The sequence below is a fragment of the Dermochelys coriacea genome, chromosome 8 (assembly GCF_009764565.3).
Source record: "Dermochelys coriacea isolate rDerCor1 chromosome 8, rDerCor1.pri.v4, whole genome shotgun sequence".
Taxonomy (NCBI): Eukaryota; Metazoa; Chordata; order Testudines; family Dermochelyidae; genus Dermochelys; species Dermochelys coriacea.
Window position 1 is genome coordinate 38,677,595 of NC_050075.1, and position 26,673 is coordinate 38,704,267.

Here is a 26,673-nt window from a genome sequence, read left to right on the forward strand (position 1 = left end):
CATCACTACAGTCCCCTGCTAAGTTTCAGCTTGAACCATCTTCAGACAGTACCCACCCTAGTGAGAAAGGCAGCTACCCTTCCCCCAGTCACTACCCTGGGGCCTCATTCAGGCTTTCCATCAGCACTATACAACCTGCCTTTTACTGTTACCACTGCACAATACAGCACCAGCTGTGCTAACACTGCCCAGATTCAACAGCTGATCACCCTTCACTCTTCCAGAAATCACAGATGCCTGGGGTTGGCCTGATTCTAGCTGTTCAGCATGAAGAGCATACTGAGGCTCTCATGGGCACCATCCACTGGTACTTAAAAACAGCACTTTAAGCCTCTGATTTACAGTGGATCCCTTGTGCAGAGAGTCACAAAATTTGCCCAAACATGGGAAAACTTAATAGAAGCTAGACAATTTGCATTAGAGAGCATACTGCACGTGGCCTCATCTTTCACAGAGAAGGAGAGTCAGGCACCAATGGCCACACCTCTGAATCAAGAGTGTATGGTGGAATTGTGATCTGAGCAGACTGTGGCTTTGTATGGTGGCAGCAACTGGGTACAGCAAAGAGCTCCATGGGCTGCACTTTAGTCCTGCACTTGGGTTTCCCTGCATGCTGAACCATCTGATTGCATAGCAGAGCCTAGGTTATGACCTCAGCACAGATATTTGCTTGTCAAGACTGACCTACGCACTGCTTTTGAGGCAGTGGGCTCCCAACCTTCCCTAAACTAGCAGTCAGACTCTGACTTAAAAGACTGGAGATACAATTGTTTCCTGACATGACAAGCCCTGAATGCTAGAAACAGAGGAACTGAGAAGTCTCATTACAACAACTACTTAAGGAGGGGAGCGAGTGTCACTGCTGATTTCAGATCATTTCTAAAAGAGCTCTGAGGCCACTGGTGAAAGAGGGTCAGACCCTTTCAACAGAAGAGTCTAGGAATCCTTCCTAAAAGGCATGGGGGTTTCTGTACAAGACAGCGGCTCAGTCAGGGAAAGGGTGGTTAGGAGATAGAATAGGAAGGAGCGGTTGCCATTGCGAGTACAGAATCTGCTAGCCTGCCACCTAAATGCCTGCAGTTACCAGACAAAACCCATGTGACAATGAGGCTGGAACCCACAGGGGTGGCAGTGAGAGTTTGGGATAATGAGTTAATAGAGATCCACAAGCACAACTGGGGAAGATTCATACAACAACCAAACCCTCCTCCCTCTGCCCAGAATGCACTCCGTGGTAATCATAACCATGAGAGCGCAGCCTGTCGGCCAGCACAAGGCTAACACTAATCCATTCAACTGCAGAGAAAGGAGAAACAGCCAGTATCACCCAGGGCAATGCAAGGCTTTGAGAGACAATCATCTGGGGAAGGGAGAAGATCAAGAAAAGCACAACACAACATTGATGGACTTCAGCAGTCCACTGCCATCCTCCCCCACCAAGTGTTGGTGTTCCTTCCTCCGACAGAAACAATATGCAATCCTGGGAGGATTATCTGCCTTTTTCCTAGGTGGGACATAATCCTGGCTGTGTGGCATTAGAAGAGCATTAATGATAGGAAAGAGTGACCCTTTCTCTATCCTATCAACTGGTGAAGGTACCTCTTAGGGAAGGGAGGGGAGCTCCCTCATTGCCTCCTTTGAAGCAGTTACTCCAAACCTGTGCAAGGTTTTCACCCATTTGGGACCATGACTGCCCAAATGCTTTTGCAAGAGTAGCTGTGAAAGTTGTGCTCAACTCAGGCAACTGCTTAGGGGGGAATGAAGGGAGAACATCTAAGAATGGCATGCCAGCAGTAGGCAGCATCCTGAGTCTGGCCAGGTCTCCTGTGAGCAGCCAACGAGGTTGGATAGGGTCTCATTGCAGCACTGCGGGAACTTTTCTGTTATGCAAATGTGTGAGTCACTTCCTGAAAGCTGCCAGAGGCGCCTAGCAGCCTGTCAAGCTTCTTATTGAAACAAATTAAAAATGCAGCATGGCATCATCAGATCAGCTAAAGAGAAAAAATTATACTGTCTATAAATATGCTAATTCTGCTGGGGAAGGGGAGAGGGACAGAGGGTTTTAAGCTGTGCTTATTAGCTTCACTCATCAGGGATCAAGATGAACATCTAAATAAAACAAAAAAGCAGAGAGGAGATGAGGCAGCCAATTTATCAGCCAAGCTGCAATCTCAATTGGCAACATGACAAACCCTTCCACTCACTGCACCCTATCCAGGCAGGGACTCTGCACTACAGACAAAGGTAGGGGAAAAGCTTCATCCCACACTTCAGTGAGGGATCTGGCACCCCAACTACAGACAGGAAGCCCAAAAAGGAGGAAGAGGAGCAAAATTTCACCCTTACAAACAAGGAACCCATGTCACCGGTAGGGTTAGGGGTGGGGGGGGGTGTGTGGCTTCACCCCCCAATACAGAGAAGGTGTTGCATGGAGGGGAGAGCAAAGGCCCAGGACAAACAAGGAGACTAAGTTCTGGGTAAAGCTTCAGTCACAGTTGGAAAACACTTGGAGTTAGGCGAGTGCTGAATCAGTTAGACAAGGAACTCATGGTGGGGGAATCCTGTAACTACATAATACGGTACCATCACTGCTGTACTAGACAGAAAATGGGGATGGGGGCAAAATTTATGCATCCTGTTTTCAACTCCTTTAAAAGGATGAGAGTGGAGGGAAAGGGAGCCTGGGGCTCATGGAGAACCCCAACACATACTTGGGGGAAGAGTATGAGAATTTCAGCTGTATTCAGTAAGTAAATCAAACATTCAGGAACCATCACTAATACTATTGCAGTAAGAGGGGAGAGGCCTGCTAGTGGGAGGAAACCACTTCAAGCATCCTCTTTTTGAGGTTCCCTCCTCCAGGCTAGTCACCCCATCCTAAGAATCCTTTTCATTGAGCAGTAATCACTTCCTCCTCTCAGCAAAATTGCTTTTAAGATGCTAAAGTCTCCCCAAAGCAGTCCCAGACAGGTTGATGCTACTCACCCTTGGAGGCTGCAGGTAACGGCCCAATGAATCCACAGAACAGGAAGCAGGGCGGGGAGAGGAGAGGGGAAAAGAAAGTTAGATCAAGTGGACAATACCACATACTAGAATGGACTTCTCTTACCTCACATGTTCCCAGTCCAGCACAGACCTCAGGTGCCAAAGAAAATGATCACAAAATCACCATGAAAAGACTGGCCTATGAAGGCATTCAAATGCCAACTGAGAAGTCCTCCTTGCCTAACTTCCCTCCCACTACACGGCAGATGGCCTCTTGGCAGCTAGCTCCAGTGTACTCCTTCTGAAGGCAGTTCAGTTTTCCCCTTATGCATTCCCAGTTCCCTCTCACTCTTCAGTGCTGATTGAAGAAACTGGAGTGACACCGCGCACAGCACTTACACTTAGTCTGGGCAGAGAAGGTGCGTGTTAGCTTGGCAAAGAGCTCATCATTCTCAAATCTATCTTCTTTCACCTTAGTCCAGAAACAGTCCTGGGAGAGCTCCTCAGCCACAATCTGTAGGGGAGGCAAAGCATGATGCACGGTCAAAATTTGTGTACACACATACACAGCTTACAGGAGATCTCATCCCACCTCCCTGTTCGTTCCTTTAACATCTTTCAATTGGTCCAGATCCTCCCCTCTTACTCTTTGCAGGTGACCCACCGACCTCTGTCCTTGGCTCCCTCCTCTTCTCCCTTTACACTTTCTCTCAGGGTGATCTTTCAGCTCAGTTTCAACTACCATCTTGGAACAAATGACTCACAAATCAACTTGTTCACCTTACCCGCTTCCCTCCATCCAGCCCCTTAACTCAGTCTGTGTCCATCTCTCCCCAGATGTCTTACCATCAAACTTAAATGAAACATGGCTAAATATGAACCCCTCAATCTTCCTCCAAAACTCTTACTAGGCTTTCTAGTCTTACTGTTGACAGTACAGTCATCCTGTTACTGAGGCGCATATTCTGCAGGTCATCTTTGACAGCTCCCCTGCCTAAACTCTCACATCCAGGTTGTGTCCAGATCTTGCCAGGTCTTTCTTCATAACCCCTTTAAGACCCTGCCTTTCCTTTCTAGCCACACAGCTAAAATGCTCACCATCTTCTGTCCTGGCGATTGCAATCTCCGGTCCGTCTGAAACCCACATTTCACCTCTCCAGCCCACACCAAATGTAGCTGCTGAGATCATCTTCCTTGCCAGTCATTCTTCCCATGTCTCTCCCCTACACACACTGAATCCTTCTACTAGCCCTCTCTTTTCCACCAAACAAAATTCAGGCTTCTTAATCTCACCCTCAAAGACCTCCCTGTCCCTCTTGCTGGAGGGCTCTTTTCTCTTTATTACACTGCTTCGCACAACAATGCCAGCCTTGTGACCCCTTTTACAGCAGCAGCATCTTCCATGCCACTCTTCTCCTGAACTGACCCCTCAGAGCCCCTACATTCTCATTCAAATCACTTCTCAAGAGCTACTTCTACCATGTCCTCTCTACAAGAACTAACATTACACTGAGCGGCCTATGGGGATAGTTTAAAAGCACATATTTGGACTATGTTTTATCCCTCTCCACCACTCATCTTAAGCTGCTTGACTTCTTATACTGTAAGCTCTTAAGGTCAGAGACTGTGTCCTTATGGAAGTGACACAGCATCTGGAACTGTAAGGGCACTATCAAAATACAAGCAGTTGATACAATTACCACTACACCACTATCACCACCGGAAAAACCTGTTCCTACTAGTAATTCTGCCTGTTTTATCAGCACCAGCACATTAGGCCGTAAAGCTGAAAAAGGACAACCCCAGCAACACTTCTGCATTGTGGACGAGGAACAAACAGGTTCAACATTTTTTTACTGTTTTACCAACACACAGCTCTGCTAATGCTCCATCAATCCTGGCCTGTAGCACACCAGGATATCCCAGACCTTGGATTGCACACAGCTCTGCCAATTCACCTATATCCTGATCTGCAGCAGACTTGTTCCTAGTGCAGTCCTGGGTCTTCATATTGCTTTGCCAATTCCAATTTTGGGCCTCTCCTGAGCAGATAAGGCCAATTGGGCTCAACTGCACATCAATTTTGTGATACACATACATGACCAATGAAACCACCAAACTTGGCTACAGTTCTGGCTGAAAAGGATTTGAATGCAGATCCTCCGAAGTGGAAGGCTAGTATATTAACCCACTGAGCTATTACATGCAACGTCTCTGTGCTAATAAACGAAATAACCATGCAGCAGGAAAGAGGAGGCCAGCCTCCTTGCTATGCCCACAGGCTCTCTGGTGTCAACTTGACCGGGCTGTGCACACTTGCTGCCTGCTTGTGGTAGACGTCTGCAGGGCAACAATTCTGCTCACATACACATTCACTATCTTTGTCCCGGTTAAAAAAAATAAAAACTCCAAACACCTAGGAGAAAAAAATGAATTTAAAATGACAAAGCAGCCTGTGCTTTCTAGAGCACGGTAATTATCTACTACTTGCATATTTTAGAAAGGTTGTGATTATTAAATTGGTTGTTACCATGGTGCTGCCTTCAAAACACTTCCTCCAAGGCAAAGGGCAGAAAACATTCAATAAATAATACAAGTGAAATTAAATGCAATTAAACAGCACAGAGTCCATTAATCAGCAGCTGCAGGCTAAAGAGGAAACAGAGTGTTCCTTGGCATCACAACTCCAGCATGGGGACACTGCTACATTGCAGTGGAGGCCTGACTCACAAAGATGCTCTTGCCCTTTGTTAGCCACCAGACACCTCTGTTCCTCAGGTGGTTTCCTCTCCCCTCCCTACATGCACCACAAAGGACCCCGATAAAGTCACACATTTCTAAAGGATGGAGAGAATATGGAGTGGACAACAGCATCTGACATAGGAAGGCGCTGGAAGACAGTTAGCAGGTCTTACCTTAGACCAGTTAGGTCTTCGCAGCTGTACCTCTGGCTTATACTGTTTCTTTGGAGCCAATCCATAGGGGAGAGCTGGAGCTGCAGGGGCTCCCCAGCCCCCAAACCCAGGGGGCAGAGGAGGAGGGGCTCCCATTCCTGGAGGGGGTGGCGGGATCCCAGGACCTCCAGGGAGCGGCGGGGGAGGCGGCGGTGGGATCCCAGGACCTCCAGGGAGCGGCGGGGGAGGCGGCGGCGGGATCCCAGGACCTCCAGGGAGCGGCGGGGGAGGCGGCGGCGGGATCCCAGGACCTCCAGGGAGCGGCGGGGGAGGCGGCGGCGGGATCGCCGCCGCCCCAGGGAGCGGCGGGGGAGGCGGCGGCGGGATCGCAGCCGCCCCAGGGAGCGGCGGGGGAGGCGGCGGCGGGATCGCCGCCGCCCCAGGGAGCGGCGGGGGAGGCGGCGGCGGGATCGCCGCCGCCCCAGGGAGCGGCGGGGGAGGCGGCGGCGGGATCGCCGCCGCCCCAGGGAGCGGCGGGGGAGGCGGCGGCGGGATCGCCGCCGCCCCAGGGAGCGGCGGGGGAGGCGGCGGCGGGATCGCAGCCGTCCCAGGGAGCGGCGGGGGAGGCGAGGCAGATGCAGCTTTAGAAGCGATAGCAGCCATTTCCCTCTTAGTATCTTCAAGCTCCTTCAACAACTTAGTGATCTAAAGAAAGAAGAGCAAAACAAGCAAAATTAGCAGAGTATCCAATTCCTAGCCCGGTAGGGCAGACAGGAGACCATATCTAAAATAATATCATACTTGTAGACTAGCAATTTTTTAAGATACTACTCTCTTCATCACAGGTCATTAGCATGAGAATTATTGGTACCTTGCTGAATGCTGTTACCTATGTGTTTTCCCTATATAATGGACCTTTGAGAGAGTGGATTTAAGTCCTCCTACAACCAGATGGATGCAGGAAAATGTAAATCTCATGTGATACCACTGTCCTCTAAGCAGGTTGCACTGTAGTAGTGAGCAGAATCGGGTCAGCTACCAGTGCAAGTTACAGTAAATAACAAATAAAAACTAATAGTAGAAACAAGCCTCAGAGACACAGTCCTGAGTGCTGTTATAATAATCGGGGTGGAGCAGGCCTACTCCAGTTCTGAGCTCAATTGCTGGAAAGTGGGTGAAAGTTCATGAAACATCACAATAACCTGTAACAATTAAAGTTGGTAGAGCAACGTACAAAAAGGAGACAAAGTCTGGATTAGTTTTTAACATAGTGATAGGATACAAGGACTGTGTTGATGTCATGAATTATAAACAAGAATGGAATCATAATTAACAGACCAAAATTGGTGCGTTGGAAATTAAGTCTAACTGGTGGTGAAGAGTCCTGAGAACCTCAATAAAAAATGCCATATTTTCCCAATCTTTTCCGAACTCCTCTCTCCTTTTTACTTTTGTCTGCTGAGAAACACTGTTGATGACAATGAACTCAAAATTCAGTGACAGAACTAACTCTTTCTTCTCCATTAAGGAGGATTATTAGCCTCTCTCTGAAAAAGGGACTTTTGCTAAATTTGGATTAAGTTTAGGTTGTATAACTACTCTAGTTAAATTTAAATGCTTTATATTTTGTTTCTGATTCTTTTTCTCTTGTGTATCCCAATCAAAAAATCGTCCAAACCTTGGCATGAAGTTTCGAACATGTTTGTGATGGGACTAGGCAAGCTGAGGTGTCTCCACTCAAAACCCCAAACCACACCATGTATAATTGTTCAGTGTTTTACAGTGACAGAGCTGTGTTAACACCTTTGACTCTTTGGACCCTCTTATTCCATTGAAATTAACACAGCAGTTAATTTCCAACCCAAGAGGAAGCAGGGCATGAGCTCCAGGTTGGTGGAAGGAGATCTAGCATGGCAGAGAGAGATCTGAAGAAAACTAATTAACACATAAAAATAACCTTTGCTAATGCTCGAGTGTGTCAGGCCAGATGGGAAGACAAGAATGCTCTGGGGTCTCAGGCTTAGGACACTGGATTGGAACTCAGGAAATGCATGCTCTAGTCCAAGCTCTGTCACCAAAAATGGGCAATTTAATGGTATGACACTAAGCATCCCTATATTCACACCCTACATACTATTGTAATAATATTTGTACAAAATAGGTCTTGGAAGATATCCTCTGAAAACTAATAACTCATCGATCATTAATATGCTTGTGTGATGTATGTATGCAATGGGTATTAAGAGTTCTGAATAGGTGCTGGAATTTTCAATAATGTGTGTGTAAATCAAGTGTATTGGGCGAGTTGTTAATCAGTTCTAGTCTAAATGAAGAAATGTGTGTTTACCTCAATTTACATATAAGCAATAAACAGACCCAGCAAGCTAACAGGGGATGGAGGCAAACCTCACACTAACAAGATGACAGCATGGAGTCTACACCCACCAGGAGAGAGGCAACTTGGTCTGGGTTTTACTTTTCAGAAGGATTCATTTCAAAGGTTTACTTGCACATAAAGATGGGGGGCTGAACAACAAGTGATAAGAAACTGAATCAACTAATTGTACACAATATTTACTGTATTATAAAATTGTATGGAGTGAGGTTTTTTCTCAAAGCTAATGACACACTGATTAATATTGTGAAATGTATGCATTAACACCATATAAAGAATTATGGATGCTCCTTAATATTAGGCGGTACAGTCTGCCCAGACACGAGGGAATGTCACAGCTATCTGTCTCTCTCCTATGTAAATTCAGCATGTGGAATCAGAAACAATGAAAGCTCCACTTCACAGAATCATAGGTTTGGAAAGGACCTTAAGAGGTCATCTAGTCCAGTCTCCTGCACTCATGGCAGGACTAAAGTACTATCTAGTCCATCCCTGACAAGTGTTTGTTTAACCTCCTCTTAAAAATCTCCAATGATGGAGATTCCACAACCTCCCTCAATTTATTCCAGGGTGCTGAACCACCTGACAGTTAAGAAGTTTTTCTTGGTGTCCAAACTGAACCTCCCTTTCTGCAAGTTAAGCCCATTGCTTCTTGTCCTATCCTCAGCAGTTAACAACAACAATTTTTCCCCTCCTCCTTGTAACAACCTTTTACGTATTTGAAAATTGTGACCATGTCCCCTCTCAGTCTTCTCTTTTCCAGACTAAACAAACCCAATTTTTTCAATCTTCCCTTATAAGTCATGCTTTCTAGACCTTTAATCATTTTTGTTGTTCCTCTCTGGATTTTCTCTAATTTGTCCACATCCTTCTTGAAATGTGGTGCCCAGAACTGGACACAACACTCCAGTTGAGGCCTAATCAGCACAGAGTAGAGCGGAAGAATTACTTCTCGTATCTTGCTTACAACACTCCTGCTAATGTATCCCAGAATAATGTTCGCTTTTTTTGCAACAGTGTTACACTGTTGACTTATATTTAGCTTGTGGTCCACTATGATAACAGATCCCTTTCCTTAGCACTCCTTCCTAGGCAGTCATTTTCCATTTACATAGCAATCATGCAGTCAGATGGGAAGCGCACAGGAAGGGAAGAACAGCATGAGGTCATCCTGCCTGTGATGCTTTATGGAATATGTGGAACACTTCATGATATTGTTGATACCAATATTACAAATTTGCACGGAATCTGACCAGATAGGCCATGTAAGGTGTTTGTGAGAATGTTATAATTTGCCAAGTATGATAATCTTGTTTATATGTTTGTGTCACTTTTGTATTGTGAGAGTTATAGATATGTAGGGTATAGCTATATTTCAAAACTTGTGCTGTGTGTCTGGGTAACACCCCCAGACGTACTAGCATCAGCACGGCCTAGCCCGTTTGATGGCCCAACAAGGGTCATCAACTGTACAACAAATCTATTGAAAAGCCAGGGACTACACCTTATGATTCAGCAAGGCATGTAGGGGCATACCTACGGACAAAACTCTAAGGCTTTTACATGCCCATGTGCTGTGAAGCTTGTATTTGGGACAAAGGAAGTACCAGCCATGTGGAAAAGGAAAATAAAAGGCAGTTTCATCATCTCCATTTTGTCTTCATTCCTGCTTCGTACCTCTGGAGTAACTTTTCAACAAACAAAGCTCTGAACAAAGGACTGAATGACCCATCCAAGCTGTGGATGTGTTCCAGAGGGACTTTCAAGCCAGCAAACTCACCAATACTCCTAGGGTTGCCAAACCTCGAGGATTGTCCTGGAGGCTACAGAAATTTAAAGATTATGTCATGTGATAAAACCCCCAGGAACATATGTCCATCCACAACTGGCATCCCTACATACTTCTAAGAACCTGATATATGGACTTTGAAGTCTCTGTATGTATGTGAGTGCTTTATCATTTTACAACTCTCTTCTTGTCCTTTTTTTCCTTATAATAAACCTTTAGTTGTAGACACTAAAGGATTGGCTGGCAGCGTGGTATTTTGGGTAAGATCCAAACTAATATTGACCTGGTAACGTGGCTGCCCCTTTGGGGTCAGAAGAACATTTTGTATATGTGAGCAGAGTTTTTTAAATAACTTCTCACTGTATTGGACCTAGGTGCTGATTGGGAGCCAGAGAACTGGAATGCAATAAATGGGACTGCGCGATTTCTTTTTTAGTTTCTTGATAACCGGTGTGGGGGAAATCAGAAGCACAGGTTGTGACTGGTTGGTGAATTTAACTTCAGTGGTAACCATCAGTTTGGGGAGGATCTGTTCTCCCTTTTGCAGCCTGCACTGACCTTCACATTTTCAGCGAGGCCTGCCTCAGGCACCCTCCGGGCCACACTGCCTCTTGAAACAAGTTAACTGGACTTTAAGCAAGGACCGAAGCCTTCTTTGGCATTCACCACTAGACATACACAAGAGGCCAGAGCTCTTGCAAGCTGAGAAAGATGGGTCCTTCAACTAAAGCGTGGAGGGGTGGGGAGTTAAGTCAAGTCTCTGAAACTGAATATAGGTGATAAACATGCTTAGGTAAAGATCTTTCACCTAAGACAAGGGAATCCAGCACTTTGTACTTTTGTAAAAGGTCCTGACTGAAGGAAAATCAGCCTTGGCTGGGAAGAAGAATGACTGGTGAGAGAAACCATCTTGAACCAAGCCGGATCTTGGTGGATTAAGTTGTAGATTTTTAGATGCGTGTTTTCACATTTATTTGCCTTTAACGCAGGTGGTGTCGGAGAGAAGGCTTTGGATTCTCTGACCACGGGATGGTGTTCTAAGAAGGAGGAGTGCTAGGCAGAGATGGGCTCTACCTAACGAAGAGAGGGAAGAGCATCTTCACAAGCAGCCTGGCTAACCTAGTGAGGAGGGCTTTAAACTAGGTTCACTGGGGGAAGGAGACCAAAGCCCTGAGAAAGAGGGACGATCAGCGAGTTATCTCAAGTGCCTATACACAAATGCAAGAAGCCTGGGAAACAAGCAGGGAGAACTAGAAGGCCTGGCACACTCAAGGAATTATGATGTGATTGGAATAACAGAGACTTGGTGGGATAGCTCACATGACTGGAGTACTGTCACGGATGGATATAAACTGTTCAGGAAGGACAGGTAGGGCAGAAAAGGTGGAGGAATTGCATTGTATGTAAGAGAGCAGTATGACTGCTCAGAGCTCCGGTATGAAACTGCAGAAAAACCTGAGAGTGTGTCTCTGGATTAAGTTTAGAAGTGTGAGCAACAAGGGTTATGTTGTGGTGGGAGTCTGCGATAGACCACCGGACCAGGGGGATGAGGTGGAGGAGGCTTTCTTCCGGCAACTAACGGAAGTTACTAGATCGCAGGCCCTGGCTTTTATGGGAGACTTCAGTCATCCTGATATCTGCTGGGAGAGCAATACAGCAGTGCACAGGCAATCCAGGAAGTTTTGGGAAAGTGTAGGGGACGATTTCCTGGTGCAAGTGCTGGAGGAACCAAGTAGGGGCAGAGCTCTTCTTGACCTGCTGCTCACAAACCAGGAAGAATTAGTAAGGGAAGCAAAAGTGGATGGGAACCAAGGAGGCGGTGACCATGAGATGGTCGAGTTCAAGATCCTGACACAAGCAAACAAGGAGAGCAGCAGAATTCAGACCCTGGACTTCAGAAAAGCAGACTGACTCCCCCAGGGAACCGATGGGCAGGATCCCCTGGGAGAATAACATGATGGGGAAAGGAGTCCAGGAGAGCTGTCTGTATTTTAAAGAATCCTTATTGAGGTTACAAGAACAAACCATCCCGATGTGTAGAAAGAATAGTAAATATGGCAGGCGACCAGCTTGGCTTAATAGCGAAATCCTTGCTGATCTTAAACACAAAAAAGAAGAAAAGGAGTACTTGTGGCACCTTAGAGACTAACAAATTTATTAGAGCATAAGCTTTCGTGAGCTACAGCTCACTTCATCGAAGCTTACAAGAAGTGGAAGATTGGACAAATGAACAGGGAGAAATATAAAAATATTGCTCAGGCATGCAGGAGTGAAATCAGGAAGGCTAAATCACACTTGGAGTTGCAGCTAGCAAGAGATGTTAAGAGTAACAAGAAGGGTTTCTTCTTCTTCAGGTATGGTAGCAACAAGAAGAAAGTCAAGGAAAGTGTGGGCCCCTTACTGAATGAGGGAGGCAACCTAGTGCCAGAGGATGTGAAAAAAGCTAATGTACTCAATGCTTTTTTTGCCTCTGTCTTGACGAACAAGGTCAGCTCCCAGACTATTGCACTGGGCAGCACAGCATGGGGAGGAAGTGACCAGCCCTCTGTGGAGAAAGAAGTGGTTCGGGACTATTTAGAAAAGCTGGACGAGCACAAGTCCATGGGACCAGATGCGCTGCATCAGAGAGTGCTAAAGGAGTTGGTGGATGTGATTGCTGAGCCATTGGCCATTCTCTTTGAAAACTCATGGCGATTGGGGGAGGTCTCAGACGACTGGAAAAAGGCTAATGTAGTGCCCATCTTTAAAAAAGGGAAGAAGGAGGATCCTGGGAACTACAGGCCAGTCAGCCTCACCTCAGTCCCTGGAAAAATCATGGAGCAGCTCCTCAAGGAATCAATTCTGAAGCACTTAGTAAAGAGGAAAGTGATCACGAACAGTCAGCATGGATTCACTAAGGGCAAGTCATGCCTGATTAATCTAATTGCCTTCTATGACGAGATAACTGGCTCTGTGGATGAGGGGAAAGCAGTGGACATGTTATTCCTTGACTTTAACAAAGCTTTTGACACGGTCTCCCACGGTATTCTTGCCAGCAAGTTAAAGTAGTATGGGCTGGATGAATGGACTATAAGGTGGATAGAAAGCTGGCTAGATTGTCGGGCTCAACAAGTAGTGATCAATGGCTCCATGTCTAGCTGGCAGCCGGTATCAAGGGGAGCTCCCCAAGAGTCGGTCCTGGGGCCAGTTTTGTTCAAAGTCTTCATTAGTGATCTGGAGGATGGCCTGGATTGCACCCTCAGCAAGTTTGCAGAAGACGCTAAACTGGGAGGAGTGGTAGATACACTGGAGGGTAGGGATAGGATACAGAGGGACCTAGACAAATTAGAGGATTGGGCCAAAAGAAATCTGATGAGGTTCAACAAGGACAAGTGCAAAGTCCTACACTTAGGTAGGAAGAATGCCATGCACCGCTACAGACTAGAGACTGAATGGCTAGGCAGCAGTTCTGCAGAAAAGGACCTAGGGGTTACAATGGACGAGAAGCTAGATATGAGTCAACAGTGTGCCCTTGTTGCCAAGAAGGCCAATGGCATTTTGGGATGTATAAGTAGGGGCATTGCCAGCAGATCGAGGGACGTGATCGTTCCCCTCTATTCGACATTGGTGAGGCCTCATCTGGAGTACTGTGTCCAGTTTTGGGCCCTACACTACAAGAAGGATGTGGAAAAATTGGAAAACGTGCAATGTCATACCCCACCTGCCGGGCGCACCCTCGGATTAGCCCCATAATACCAATGACGGGGCTGGGCTGGCACTGTGGACAGGCTGCACATCCCGCCACAAAAAGGATGTGGAAAAATTGGAAAACGTCCAGCGGAGGGCAACAAAAATGATTAGGGGACTGGAACACGTGACTTATGAGGAGAGACTGAGGGAACTGGGATTGTTTAGTCTGCGGAAGAGAAGAATGAGGATGGATTTGATAGCTGCTTTCAACTACCTGAAAGGGGGTTCCAAAGAGGATGGATCTAGACTGTTCTCAGTGGTAGCAGATGACAGAACAAGGAGTAATGGTCTCAATTTGCAGTGTGGGAGGTTTAGGTTGGATATTAGGAAAAACTTTTTCACTAGGAGGGTGGTGAAGCACTGGAATGCATTACCTAGGGAGGTGGTGGAATCTCCTTCCTTAGAGATGTTTAAGGTCAGGTTTGACAAAGCCCTTCCTGGGATGATTTAGTTGGGGATTGGTCCTGCTTTGAGCAGGGGATCAGACTAGATGAGCTCCTGAGGTCCCTTCCAACCCTGATATTCTATGATTCTATGATTAACCCTTTCTAACTTTATTCCTTTACTTAGCATCTCTTAACCTATGTCCTATTGTTAATAAAGTTGTTTTATTTTACTATAAAACAGCTCAATGCAGTGCTTAAAGAGAAGGGTGCAGTGGCCCCAGTTAAGCTAATAAAATGTGATGTGTTTTTGTATCTTTAAGAGGAATTAACAAATCATATTGTTTCTCTGAACATTCCAGGAGAGGGATGGACATTGCAGGGCACACGCTTTTGGGGGAAATCACCACTATCATATTATGATACGTTCTGTACAATGCATGCCTTATGAGGTATCATTTTAAAGGTCTTGATCTGTTGAATCATAGTATCATGTTGAATTGTATGTACTATCATTGTATGTGAAATTACAAAGTATTGTTATATGTGTCACTGAAATATGTTGTGGGCTTCGGAGACAACCACAGCTGGGCTTTCAGTAATGACAAAGGGATAATCATCATGGACCAGACAGGCATTAATCGCCCATCAAGAACACATACACAAGGAGGACTGCCTGACACCACAATCACAGCAAAGATCTTTCTAGCAGCTGAAAGAAAGTATAGAAGTGACATAATCACTTGGCCTCTCTCCTCCCACATCTCAACACCTGGAAGACAAAGACTTTGAACTGGGAAAATTGATCCCAGGCTGGGAAAGGAATCCAGCCTGTGCATTGAGAATGGTGAGCTGCCTGCAACATCTAGTAGGGTGAGAGACTGCGTGATTCAAATCTTGCTTAGTCTGTAGAATTTAGGCTGCAAGTTCATTCTTATTTCTCATGTAATCAACTCTGATAACTATGCCTGCTACTTATAATCACTTAAAATCTGTCTTAGTTAATAAATCTGTTTTTATATTTTACTTAAACAGTGTGTGTTTGGTTGAAGTGCTTGGGGAATCTTAGCTGAGATTACAAAGGCTGGTGCATGTCCACTTTTCTTTGTTGAAGTGATTAATTAATGAGCTTGCACTGACCAAGGGAGTCTTGAGCAGTGTAAAATGGTATATTTCTGAGGTGCAAGGCTGGGAACTGGGGTGACTGGCTTGTGCCTCTATCAGTATGATTCATGAGTGGCTCAGGGAGCATTCATGTAATTTAGCTGGGTGTGGGGCTCCACATGCTGATGGCTGAGTGATCACAGCACCTGGAGGGGTTTGTCAATTGTCACTGGCATAGCTTTGTGAAAGATAGCCCAGGCTGGAGCGTTAAGGGGGCCCAGCGGTCCCACAGTCCCAGGTTGTACCCCGGGGATCTCATTACAGAGGATAATACTTTCCTCCTTCCCAGACAGCATATGTGGGATGCTCAGGCACTCTGGTGACAGAGAAATATAAAAAAGCCTTCAAAAATAGACAATGGAAACTTCAGCTCCAGAGCAGACATGTGAGAGGTAAAGAATAATACACTAACACCAGGCAGGGTGGAGCTGGTGCTCACGGAACAAACCTTAACAGAAGGTGGCTGCTGCCTCCATACACCATAATTATCTTAGACACAAACCTTAGGAGATTGCTTATCTTTTTGAAGCCTTTTGAAGAAAAGGATTGAACTGTTGAGGGACTTCTGGAGCTACATGGAAAGAGCAAGCCACCTTGGGGAAGAAATAGGAAATTGCTTGATGGGCTGATGTTAACACAAGAAAAGACTCCAGAAAACCAGCTAATGAAGCTTCCCCACTATTTATGAAGGAGATGGTGAGAAGCAAGACAGTTTTCAAAGTAAAACACCTCTCTAGAGACCTACTTTGTTGATTCAAAAGAAGCACTTCAGCTAAGTGTGTGTTTAGCAACTGTTCCAAGTCCCACACCTATACTGGAAAGATGGGGGAACAGTGATGGTGCAGTGGAGAAAGGGGGAAGTTGAATGGCTCCATTCACACAAAGACTAGCTGTAACTCTATGTTTATTAGAGCATATGAAAGCTCCAGAGCATACCGCAAGCAAAGAAAAATAAACTCCTCCCTAGGAGACACCTGGCCAAGAACAAAAGATTTTTTTGGAGGTGGGGAGAATCACCAGAGAAACAAAGGTGAAAACCCAAAGTCTAGTTCAGCCAGCCACTGTCTGGAAGAGTGTAACCAGTGACCAGCTGTTCTATTTCTCACAATTCAGTGTTTTTCCTGCCTACAAGTAGTGATGTGAGGGGTTATACGCACTGTGGGCTGATCCAGAGGGATGTTTTGGAAAGACCAGATGCTCTTTGCTCTCCAAGTAATCTATTTGTTGAGACCTGCTATACTCTAGTCTATATTCCTGTCAGATAAGAAAATACGAATGGATACACTGGGTCAGACCAATGGTCCATCTAGCCCAGTATCCAGTCTTCTGACAGTGGGCTGGGCCAAGTGCTTCAGAGGAAATGAACAGAATAGGGCAATTATCAGGTGATTCATCCCATTGTCCACTCCCAGCATCTGGCTCTCAAAGGTTTAGGGACACCCAGAGCATGGGGTTGTATTCCTGACCATCTTGGCTAATAGCCATTGATAGACCTCTCCTCCATGAATTCACCTAATTCTTTGTTGAACGCAGTTATAGTTTTGGCCTTCACAACATCCCCTGGCAATGAGTTCTGCAGGTTGACTGTATTGTGTGAAGAAATACTTCCTTATGTTTGTTTTAAACCTGCTGCCTATTAATTTCAATGGATGATCCCTGGTTCTCCTGTTATGTGAAGGTGACAGTAACACTTCCTTATTCACTTTCCCCACACCATTCATAATTTTATAGACCTCTATCATATCCTCCCCTTAGTCATCTCTTTTCCAAGCTGAACAGTCCAGTCTTTTTAATCTTTCTTCATGTGGAAGCTGTTCTAATACCCCTAATAATTTTTGTGGCCCTTCTTTGTACCTTTTCCATTTCTAATATATCTTTTATGAGATGAGGACACCAGAACTGTATGCAGTATTCAAGGTGTGGTCATGCCATAGATTTATATACTGGCATTATGATTTTACTGTCTTCTTATCTATTCTTTTCCTAATGGCACCTAGCATTCTGTTAGCTTTTTTGACAGCCATTACACATTGAGCAGATGTTTTCAGAGAAATATCGACAAAGACTCTAAGATCTTTCTTGACTGGTAACTGCTAATTTAGACATCATTATTTTTTATGCATGATTGGGATTATGTTTTCCAATGCACATTAGTTTGCATTTATCAACACTGAATTTCATTTTTGTGAGATCTCTCTGTAATGCTTCCCAGTCTGCTTTGGACTTATAAAATTACTCAAGATAGTTATCTTCTGAAACTTTGCCACCTCACTGTTTACCCCTTTTTCCAAACTATTTCTGTGTATGTTGAACAGCGCTGGTCCCATTACAGATCCCTGGGAGACACTGCTATTTACTTCTCTCCATTCTGAAAACTGACCATTTATTCCTACCCTTTATTTCCTGTCTTTTAACCAATTACTGATCAATGAGACGACATTTCCTCTTATCTCATGATTGCTTACTTTGCTTAAGAGCCTTTGGTGAGGGATCTTGTCAAAGGCTTTCTGACAGTCCAAGTACACTATATCCAGTGAACGACCCTGGTCTATGTATTGACTCCCCCCACAGAATTCTAATAGATTGGAGAGGCATGATTATTCTTTACAGAAGTCATGTTGATTCTTCCCCAAAAAATTATATTCATCTATGTGTCTGATAATTCTATTCTTTACTATAGTTTCAACCAACTTGCCTGGTACTGAAGTTAAGTTTACTGGCCTATAATTGCCAGGATCGCCTCTGGAGCTTTTTTAAAAAATTGATTTCACATTAGCTATCCTTCAGTCATCTGGTACAGAGGCTTTTTTAAGTGACAGGTTATATACTACACTTAGTAGTTCTGCAATTTCATATTTGGGTTCCTTCAGAACTCTTCGGTGAATACCATCTAGTCCTGGTGACTTATTACTGTTTAATTTATCAATGCATTCCAAAACCTCTTTTATTGACACCACCAGCTGGGACAGTTCCCCAGATTTGTCATCTAAAAAGAATGCCTCATATATGGGAATACCCTCAAATCCTCTGCAGTGAAGAATGATGCAAAGAATTTGTTTAGCTTCTCCACAATGGCCTTATATTCCTTGAGTGTTCCTTTTGCACCTTGATCATCCAGGGGTCCAAATGATTGTTTGGCAGGCTTCCTGCTTCTGATGTACTTAAAACATTTTTTTGCTGTTACTTTCTGAGTCTTGCTAATTGCTCTTCACATTTTTTTTTGGCTAATTATATTGGCTATTATCTGCCTAATTATACTTTTACACTTGACTTGCCAGAGTTTATAGTCCTTTCTATTTTCCTCAGTAGGATTTGACTTCGGGTTTTTCAAGGATGCCTTTTTGCCTCTAATAGCCTCTTTTGCTCTGTCATTTAGCCATAGTGGCTTTTTTTTTTTGTTCTCTATGTTTTTTAATTTGGGGTATACATTTAATCTGAGCTTCTATCACACTGCTTTTAGAAAGTTTCCATGCAGCTTGCAGGCATTTCACTCGTGACTGTTCGTTTTAGCTTCTGTTTAGCTTCCTCGTTTTTGTGTAGCTCCCCCCTTTTTGACGTTAAACGCTATTGCAATGGGCTTCTTTGGCATCCTACCCAAAGGATGTTAAATTTAATTACATTATGGTTGTTATTGCCAAGTGGTTCAGCTACATTCATCTCTTGGACCAGATCCTGTGCTCCACTTAAGACTAAATCAAGAATTGCTTCTCCCTTTTTGGGTTCCAGGACTATTCCAAGAAGCAGTCACGAATCGTGTCTAGAAATTTTATCTCTGTATCCCATCCTGAGGTGACATATACACAGTTAATATGGGGATAGCAGAAATCTCCCATTATTACTGAGTTTTCTATTTTTGGAGCCTCTCTAATCTCCCAGAGTATTCCACAATCACCATCAGGGACAGGTGGCTAGTAGTATATTCCTACTGCTGTACTCTTATTATTGAAGCATAGAATTTCTGTCCATAGAGATTCTACGGTACCATTTGTTTCATTTAAAATTTTTTTACTATATTTGATTCGGCTTTTTTTCCCCACTTATAGTGCTACTCCCCATAAGCCTGACCTACTCTGTCATTCCTCTATTTTGTACCCTGGTATTACTGTGTCCCATTGATTATCATCATTCCACCAAGTTTCTGTAATGCCTATTATACCAATATCCTCATTTAATACCAGTTCACCCATTTTAGTATTTAAACTTTAGCCTTTGTACACAAGCACTTACAAAATTTGTTACTATTTAGTTGTCTGCCTTAGAATCATAGAATATCAGGGTTGGAAGGGACCTCAGGAGGTCATCTAGTCCAACCCCCTGCTCAAAGCAGGGCCAATCCCCAACTAAATCATCCCAGCCAGGGCTTTGTCAAGCTTGACCTTAAAAACCTCAAAAGAAGGAGATTCCACCACTTCCCTAGGAAACACATTCCAGTGCCTCACCACCCTCCTCATGAAAAACTTTTTCCTAATATCCAACCTAAACCTCCCACACTGCAAATTGAGACCATTACTCCTTGTTCTGTCATCTGCTACCACTGAGAACAGTCTAGATCCATCCTCTTTGGAATCCCCTTTCAGATAGTTGAAAGCAGCTATCAAATCCCCCCTCACACTTCTCTTCTGCAGACTAAACAATCCCAGTGCCCTCAGCCTCTCCTCATAAGTCACGTGTTCCAGTCCCCTAATTATTTTTGTTGCCCTCCTCTTGATGTTTTCCAGTTTTTCCACATCCTTCTTGTAGTGTGGGGCCCAAAACTGGACATAGTACTCCAGATGAGGCCTCACCAATGTCGAATAGAGGGGAACGATCATGTCCCTTGATCTGCTGGCAATACCCCTACTTATACAGCCCAAAATGCCGTTAGCCTTCTTGGCAACAAGGGCAGAGAATGCAACTGGAGGTCCTGGACTTTAATCATTTACTTAGCAGCCTAAATTGGTTCACCAGGACCTCTTTCCTACTTTTCCCTATGTCACTGTCACCTGACCACCAGCTCCTCCCCAGCACTGGCATATAAACTGTCTAGATGTCTCAAGAAATCTGCAACCTTCACACCAGGCAGGCAATTCACCATGTGGTTCTCCCAGTCATTACAAACCCAACTATCTATATTTGTAATGATCGAATCACCCATTGCTATGTCCTGTCTCTTCCTAATAGTTGGGGTTCCCTCTCCCAGAGAGGTATCCTCAATGCGAGAGGCTACGACATCATCATCTGAAAGGAGGGTCCCAACTATGGGATTGTTTCCCTCCGCTCCAGTTTACTGTTCTCCTTCCCCAAGACTTTCATCCTCCTCAACAGTGCAGAGTTTGTCAGACGGGGGTGCAACCACTCTACTGTGTCCTGGAAAGTCTCATCTACGTACACCTCTGTCTCCGTTAGCTCCTCCAGTTCACCCACTCTGGTCTCAAGAGGTGGTCTCTGAGGACCATGGGCTGCTTGCATCAAGTGCACACATATGCCACCTGCCCAGAAGGCAGGTAATCATACATCCTGCATTCAGTGCAATAAACTGGATAGCCCCACCCTGCTGCTAAACTTCTGCCTGCATTATTTTTACTCCTGCCGCTTTTTTTTTTTTTTTTTTTTTTTTTTTTTTAAAAGGAGTGGAATTTTCTGTAATATTTTAGGAAGACTATATGTGCCTCACTTTCCCTTTGTACTTTGCATTGCTATGCCATGGGGCAAAAGGGTAAATTAAGTCTGCTCTCGGAGCAGTGCAGGACACATGAGGTGTGTATGCCACCAGCTGTCTGGGTGGAATGAATGGGTCATTAAAGCACTGGTTAAAACCGAACCAAATCAGAGAGACAATGGAAGAATGGAAGTGCCAAATCTGAACACTTAACGGATACAAGCTTTGTCAGGAGGGGAATATGAATACAGCGTGGCTCTGCCTGAACAAAGGACTGAGAGCTGACAGGAAGGGGAGAAGAGTCGGATTTTTGGAGCAGCTCAGCTGCTCTCACCAGGGATGGACAGAAAGAAAGAGATCGACTGGAATGGAGTCCATAGCAGATTGGCTAGCTGATTGCTCTGGCTTGGCCAGATGGACCACATCTTAACGTTTATTTCTCTATGCTAACCTAAGAACTTCCAGTGCTGTGTTCCAGTTGACTAATAAAACCTACTCTGTTTTGAAAAGGCTGCCAAGTGTCCCTGCAAATACTTGCTGAGGCGAATTGGTCCCTGAAGCGTGTACAAGTCTCTGACTAGGAGACTCTCTCAACCGGACTCGCTGAGCAGAGCTCACTATGTAAAGCAGGAGTGCTAGAGCCCAGAGGTTGAATCTTGGGGCTGTTAAGGCCATGTGGCCTACTCTGAAGGAAGAGTGAAACCCCTTGGGGGTATGCTACACAGAAGAGGTTTGTCCTAGGGACAGTTCAAAAGCTGGGAAGTAGCTCACATCCTGTGGATCCATGACAATTCCCCACTTTCCCGCCCCGCATATGACAGCCGGAATGTTTCCTCTGCCCAGCTGAAAGACAGAAATCTCCAGAGTGCTGCAGGCTGTTTAGCAAGATGGCAATGTTCTCCAAGGTACTGTAGTCCATACCCCCAGCCCAGATCCCAGCTTGACCATTACCTGATTGTTCTTCTTGGAGACTTCGCTTTCCAGACTCTGCTTCTCTAGGGTAATTTGTTGTTTCTCCTTGTCCAGGAACTGCTTCTCTGCATCTAAATCCAGGAGTTTCTGTTCAAAGTCACTTTCCACCTTCTTCATTTCAACCTGAAGCTCATGCCGTGCGGTCAGTTCTGAGTCCAGCTGAGGAACAACGTGCATTATGGTTTAGGAGATGATGTGCATAAAACAATTACTTCCTCTTGCTTTCCTTCAGTCTTCTCAAAGTCCAGAACCACCCCCAACACACAGACATTCCTCACATTGCAAGGGGATAGGATTTATTCTATTGCGCAATCCGAAAGGCCAAGGAGAATAGGAAAGAAGTCACAGGCCCTGGCACAGACTCTCCAAGTGAAGGAGTCCATATTTACCCTGAAATGCACACAAATAAACTCTTCACATAGAGAAAATGCATTACAAATTCTTGGCACTATCTGAAGGCAGCTGTTTTCATGGCCATGACAAGAGGTGAACCTTTTAATTACATCCAGTCACAGCTTCAATTGACAGTCATCTGCAGGTCCTGATTGAGAGTGAGAAGAGTATGGGCGCACATACCCAGCAGCACAGCCCTGAACACTATCTCCCCTCAATGTGAAAACTACATCCTTTTTTAAATTAAAAAGTAAACATGTGGCTCTTCCCCAGAGATAAAGGTCAAATGCAGAGCTGAGTGGCTATTAACCACAGCTCTGCTGCATGGAACTAATGGAAGGCACTATCTGATGCCACCTGCAGCCCAATCTCTAATCACAGTGCTCAGAGGCCTATACCATACACCATCGCCTCCCATCCCTAGCCAAACACCTTTTTCTCCAGCTCCACTGCTTTGGCCTCACTTTTCTCCACCTTTGTTTGATCAATCAAGTTATCTAAAAAAGGGAAAAAAGGGAAAACAAAATTAGGCACACAATAGTGTCCAAAATTATTCCTTCTCCCCTTCCCCCACAAGGCACATAACCCTTACATACCCCTGCTAGAGACAGTCCTCCGACCCCCAATACCACTTTCCCCAGTGCAATACTTGTCCTGGATGGAGCTTACCACTCACACCCTTGCAACACAATCTGTACAGCACCCTCTGCTGAAGACAGACCTTTCTTTTTACTCAGTCAGGCACATAAAACAAAAACCAGTTATCTACCTGTGCTGTAACTGTTGTTCTTCAAGATGTGGGTGCAGACATGTATTCCACTCAAGTGTGTGCACCCAAATAGCTTTCTTTAACAGTACCTATCAGGGTGGCACTTGCACCCTCTGGCCCTTGGAGCCCCTCCCATGGTTATTTAAAGGTGGTCCCACCATGACCTCCCTCAATTCCTTTGCACCAGACTCTCAGATGGAGAGACTGACACAGAAGGGTCAGAGGGTGGGAATACACATCTGTACTGATACCTCAAACAGTTACAGTACAGGCAGTAACTATTTTTTCCCCCTCTTTGAGTGGTTGCAGACATGTATTCCATTCAGGTGATTCTTAAGCAGTAAACAATGGAGATGGGGCTCGGTGTCCACTTAAATAACAACTGCAGAACAGCCCTTCCAAAGTCTAAGTCAATCTAGACCAGGGTTCTCAAACTCGCGGCACACGAACCTCCCCAATGTGGCTCACGGGACTCCAGCTGTTTTGGGGCTGGGTTTCTCCCTTGGCCTCATCTGCTGCCCCCGGACACTGCCGCTCCAGGCAATTTACAATGACCCAGGGCACCGGCAGCGCAGCAGAGCTGAGCAGCATCTGCCTGCTTACTCCACATGTCTGCCAGCCCCTCCCTGCAACCCTGGGTGGGGAGGGGCTATGCCTCCGCACGCTGCCCCCAGGCACCGCCCCCGCAGCTTCCCATTGGCCACAGGGGTGCTGCCCTGCCTTGGAGCCCCAGATAAACGCCACACTCCCCGCCCCCTTCCCAGAGCCTGCAGTCCCACTCCCTCCCATCCCCAAACTCCTTCCCAGAACCTGCACTCCTTCCCCACACACTCCAGCCCCCAAACTACCTCCCTGAGCCTGCACCCCCTCCCCCCCTCCTCCTGCACTTCCACCTCCTACCCCACCCAAGCCTGCACCCCAGACCCCCTCTCCCACCCAAACTCCCTCCCAGAGCCCAACCACTCACCCCTTCTGCACCCAAACTTGCTCCCAGAGCCTTCACCCCAATCCCCTACCCCAGACCTCCTCCCCCACCCAAACTCCCTCCCAGAGCCTTAGGCAGGTGGGGGGGGCGGAGATTTGGGGAGCGGGTTCTGGGTGGCATGAGTGACATTATTGGCGCGCTGGGAGGATTTGAGGACTGCCACTGGCCCTAAGGTAAATTGAGTTTGAGACCCCTGATCTAGACACACTTGTAATAGCATAGAGAATAGTTATCAGTGGGATTCACAGTCAAGCTAGAAGTGAGGTCCCACAGGGATCAGTACTGGTTCCGGTTCTGTTCCATATCTTCATCAATGACTTAAATAATGGCACAGAAAGCACACTTATACAGTCTGTGGACGATACCAAGCTGGGAGGGGCTGCAAGTGCTTTAGAGGATAGGATTCAAATTCATAATGATCTGGACAAACTGGAGAAATGGTCTGAAGTAAATAGGATGAAATTCAATAAGGACAAATGCAAAGTACTCAACGTAGGAAGGAACAATCAGTTGCACACACATAAAATGGCAAATAACTGCCTAGAAAGGAGTAATGCAGAAAGGGATCTGGGGGTGATAGTGGATGACAGGCTAAATATGAGTCAACAGTGTAACACTGTAGCAAAGAAAGCAAACATCATTCTAGGATGCATTAACAGGAGCGTTGTAAGCAAGACACAAGAAGTAATTCTTCTACTCTTGTCATAAATATAAAGGAAAGGGTAACCACCTTTCTGTAGACAGTGCTATAAAATCCCTCCTGGCCAGAGGCAAAATCCTTTCACCTGTAAAGGGTTAAGAAGCTAAGGTAGCCCCGCTGGCACCTACCCCAAAATGGCCAATGAAGGGACAAGATTCTTTCAAATGTGGAGTGGGGGGAACAAAGGGTTTGGGCTGTCAGTGCAATGCTTTTGCCTGGAACAGATCAGGAATGCAAGCCTTCCAACTCCTGTAAAATTAATAAGTAATCTAGCTAGTAAATGCACTAGATTTTCTTTTGTTTAATGGCTTGTAAAATAAGCTGTGCTGGAGGGAGTGTGTATTCCTGTTTTTGTGTCTTTTTGTAATCTAAGGTTTTGCCTAGAGGGATTCTCTATGTTTGAATCGGATTACCCTGTAAAGTATTTACCATCCTGATTTTACAGAGGTGATTCTTTTACCTTTTCTTTAAATAAAATTCTTTTAAGAACCTGATTGATTTTTCATTTTTCTTAAGATCCAAGGGTTTTGGTCTGTGTTCACCTGTACCAATTGGTGAGGATATTATCATCAAGCCTTCCCCAAGAAAGGGGGTGTAGGGCTTAGGGGGGATATTTTTAGGGAAGATGTCTCCAAGTGGTCTCTTTCCCTGTTCTTTGTTTAAAACGCTTGGTGGTGGCAGCACACTGTTCAGGGACAAGGAAAAGTTTGTACCTTGGGGAAGTTCTTAACCTAAGCTGCTAAGAATAAGCTTAGGGGGTCTTTCATGCAGGTCCCCACATCTGTACTCTAGAGTTCAAAGTGGAGAAGGAACCTTGACAGCTCTACTCTGCGTCGATTAGGCCTCAACTGGAGTATTATGTCCAGTTCAGATTGCCACATTTCAGGAAAGATGTGGACAAACTGGAGAAAGTCCAGAGAAGAACAACAAAAATGATTAAAAGTCTGGAAAACATGACTTTATGAGGGAAGATTGAAAAAATTGGGTTTGTTTAGTCTGGAGAAGAGACGACTCAGAGGGGACAAGATAACAGTTTTCACGTTCATAAAAGGCTGTCATAAGGAGGAGGGAGAAAAATTGTTCTCCTTAACCTCTGAGGATAGGACAAGAGGCAATGGGCTTAAATTACAGCAAGGGCAGTTTAGGTTGGATATTAGGAAAAACTTCCTGTCAGGCTGGTGAAGCACTGGAATAAATTGCCGAGGGAGGTTGTGGAATCTCCATCATTGGAGATTTTTAAGAGCAGGTTAGACAAACACCTGTCAGGGATGGTCTAGATAATACTTAGTCCTGCCATGAGTGCAGGGCACTGGACTAGATGCCCTCTCGAGGTCCCTTCCAGTCCTATGATTCTATGTTTGGTCAAAATATATATGGAAAATCAGGGGGCGGCCCTGCAATTGTCCAATACAAAAACATTACTGAGAAACATGACTGAAGTCACCTGGATCCTTGAATGAGCCACTAGTCTCTGTGGAGACGTGGCCTGAGCTACCCCACATGCTGTCATAATACAGGAAGTAATCCTTCTAGAAACTGCACAGGAGACACAAAGTCAAGGTGATACCCGAAACAGTCTAGTCCCCCCTTCCAGACAGAAGGCCACATCCAAGGAATGAAGACACTGTTCTTCTGCATTTGAATGAGTCTTAGGAAAAAATACCGCAAGCATATTGTTTGATTAAGGTGAAATTGAGACATCACTTCAAGCAAAAACTTAGGGTGTGGCCTCAAGGCCACCTTGCCATTGAGAAACTAAGTAAACAGAGGCTCCGCCATTCAGCCTGCAGATCACTAATTCTCCTCATGGGAGTTTTAGCAACAAGAAAGCTGTCTTTTGGCAAAGAAATTACAGAGCAAGTGGCTAGATGGCTCAA

General features: G+C 45.3%; 1 protein-coding gene across 3 annotated transcripts in view; it reads right to left on the bottom strand.

The window, feature by feature from the left end:
• The window catches only part of DIAPH1 (diaphanous related formin 1), a 179,950-nt gene that overhangs the window by 65,597 nt on the left and 87,680 nt on the right, over positions 1-26,673 (bottom strand). For all 3 annotated transcript variants that reach the window (XM_043491159.1, XM_038412010.2, XM_043491158.1), the window contains 5 exons: positions 22,775-22,839; positions 21,929-22,108; positions 5,901-6,584; positions 3,385-3,499; positions 2,986-2,994 (listed from right to left, as the gene is read on the bottom strand). In XM_043491159.1, the coding sequence (XP_043347094.1) occupies positions 2,986-2,994; positions 3,385-3,499; positions 5,901-6,584; positions 21,929-22,108; positions 22,775-22,839 (1,053 nt within the window). The remainder of the gene's footprint in view (positions 1-2,985; positions 2,995-3,384; positions 3,500-5,900; positions 6,585-21,928; positions 22,109-22,774; positions 22,840-26,673) is intronic.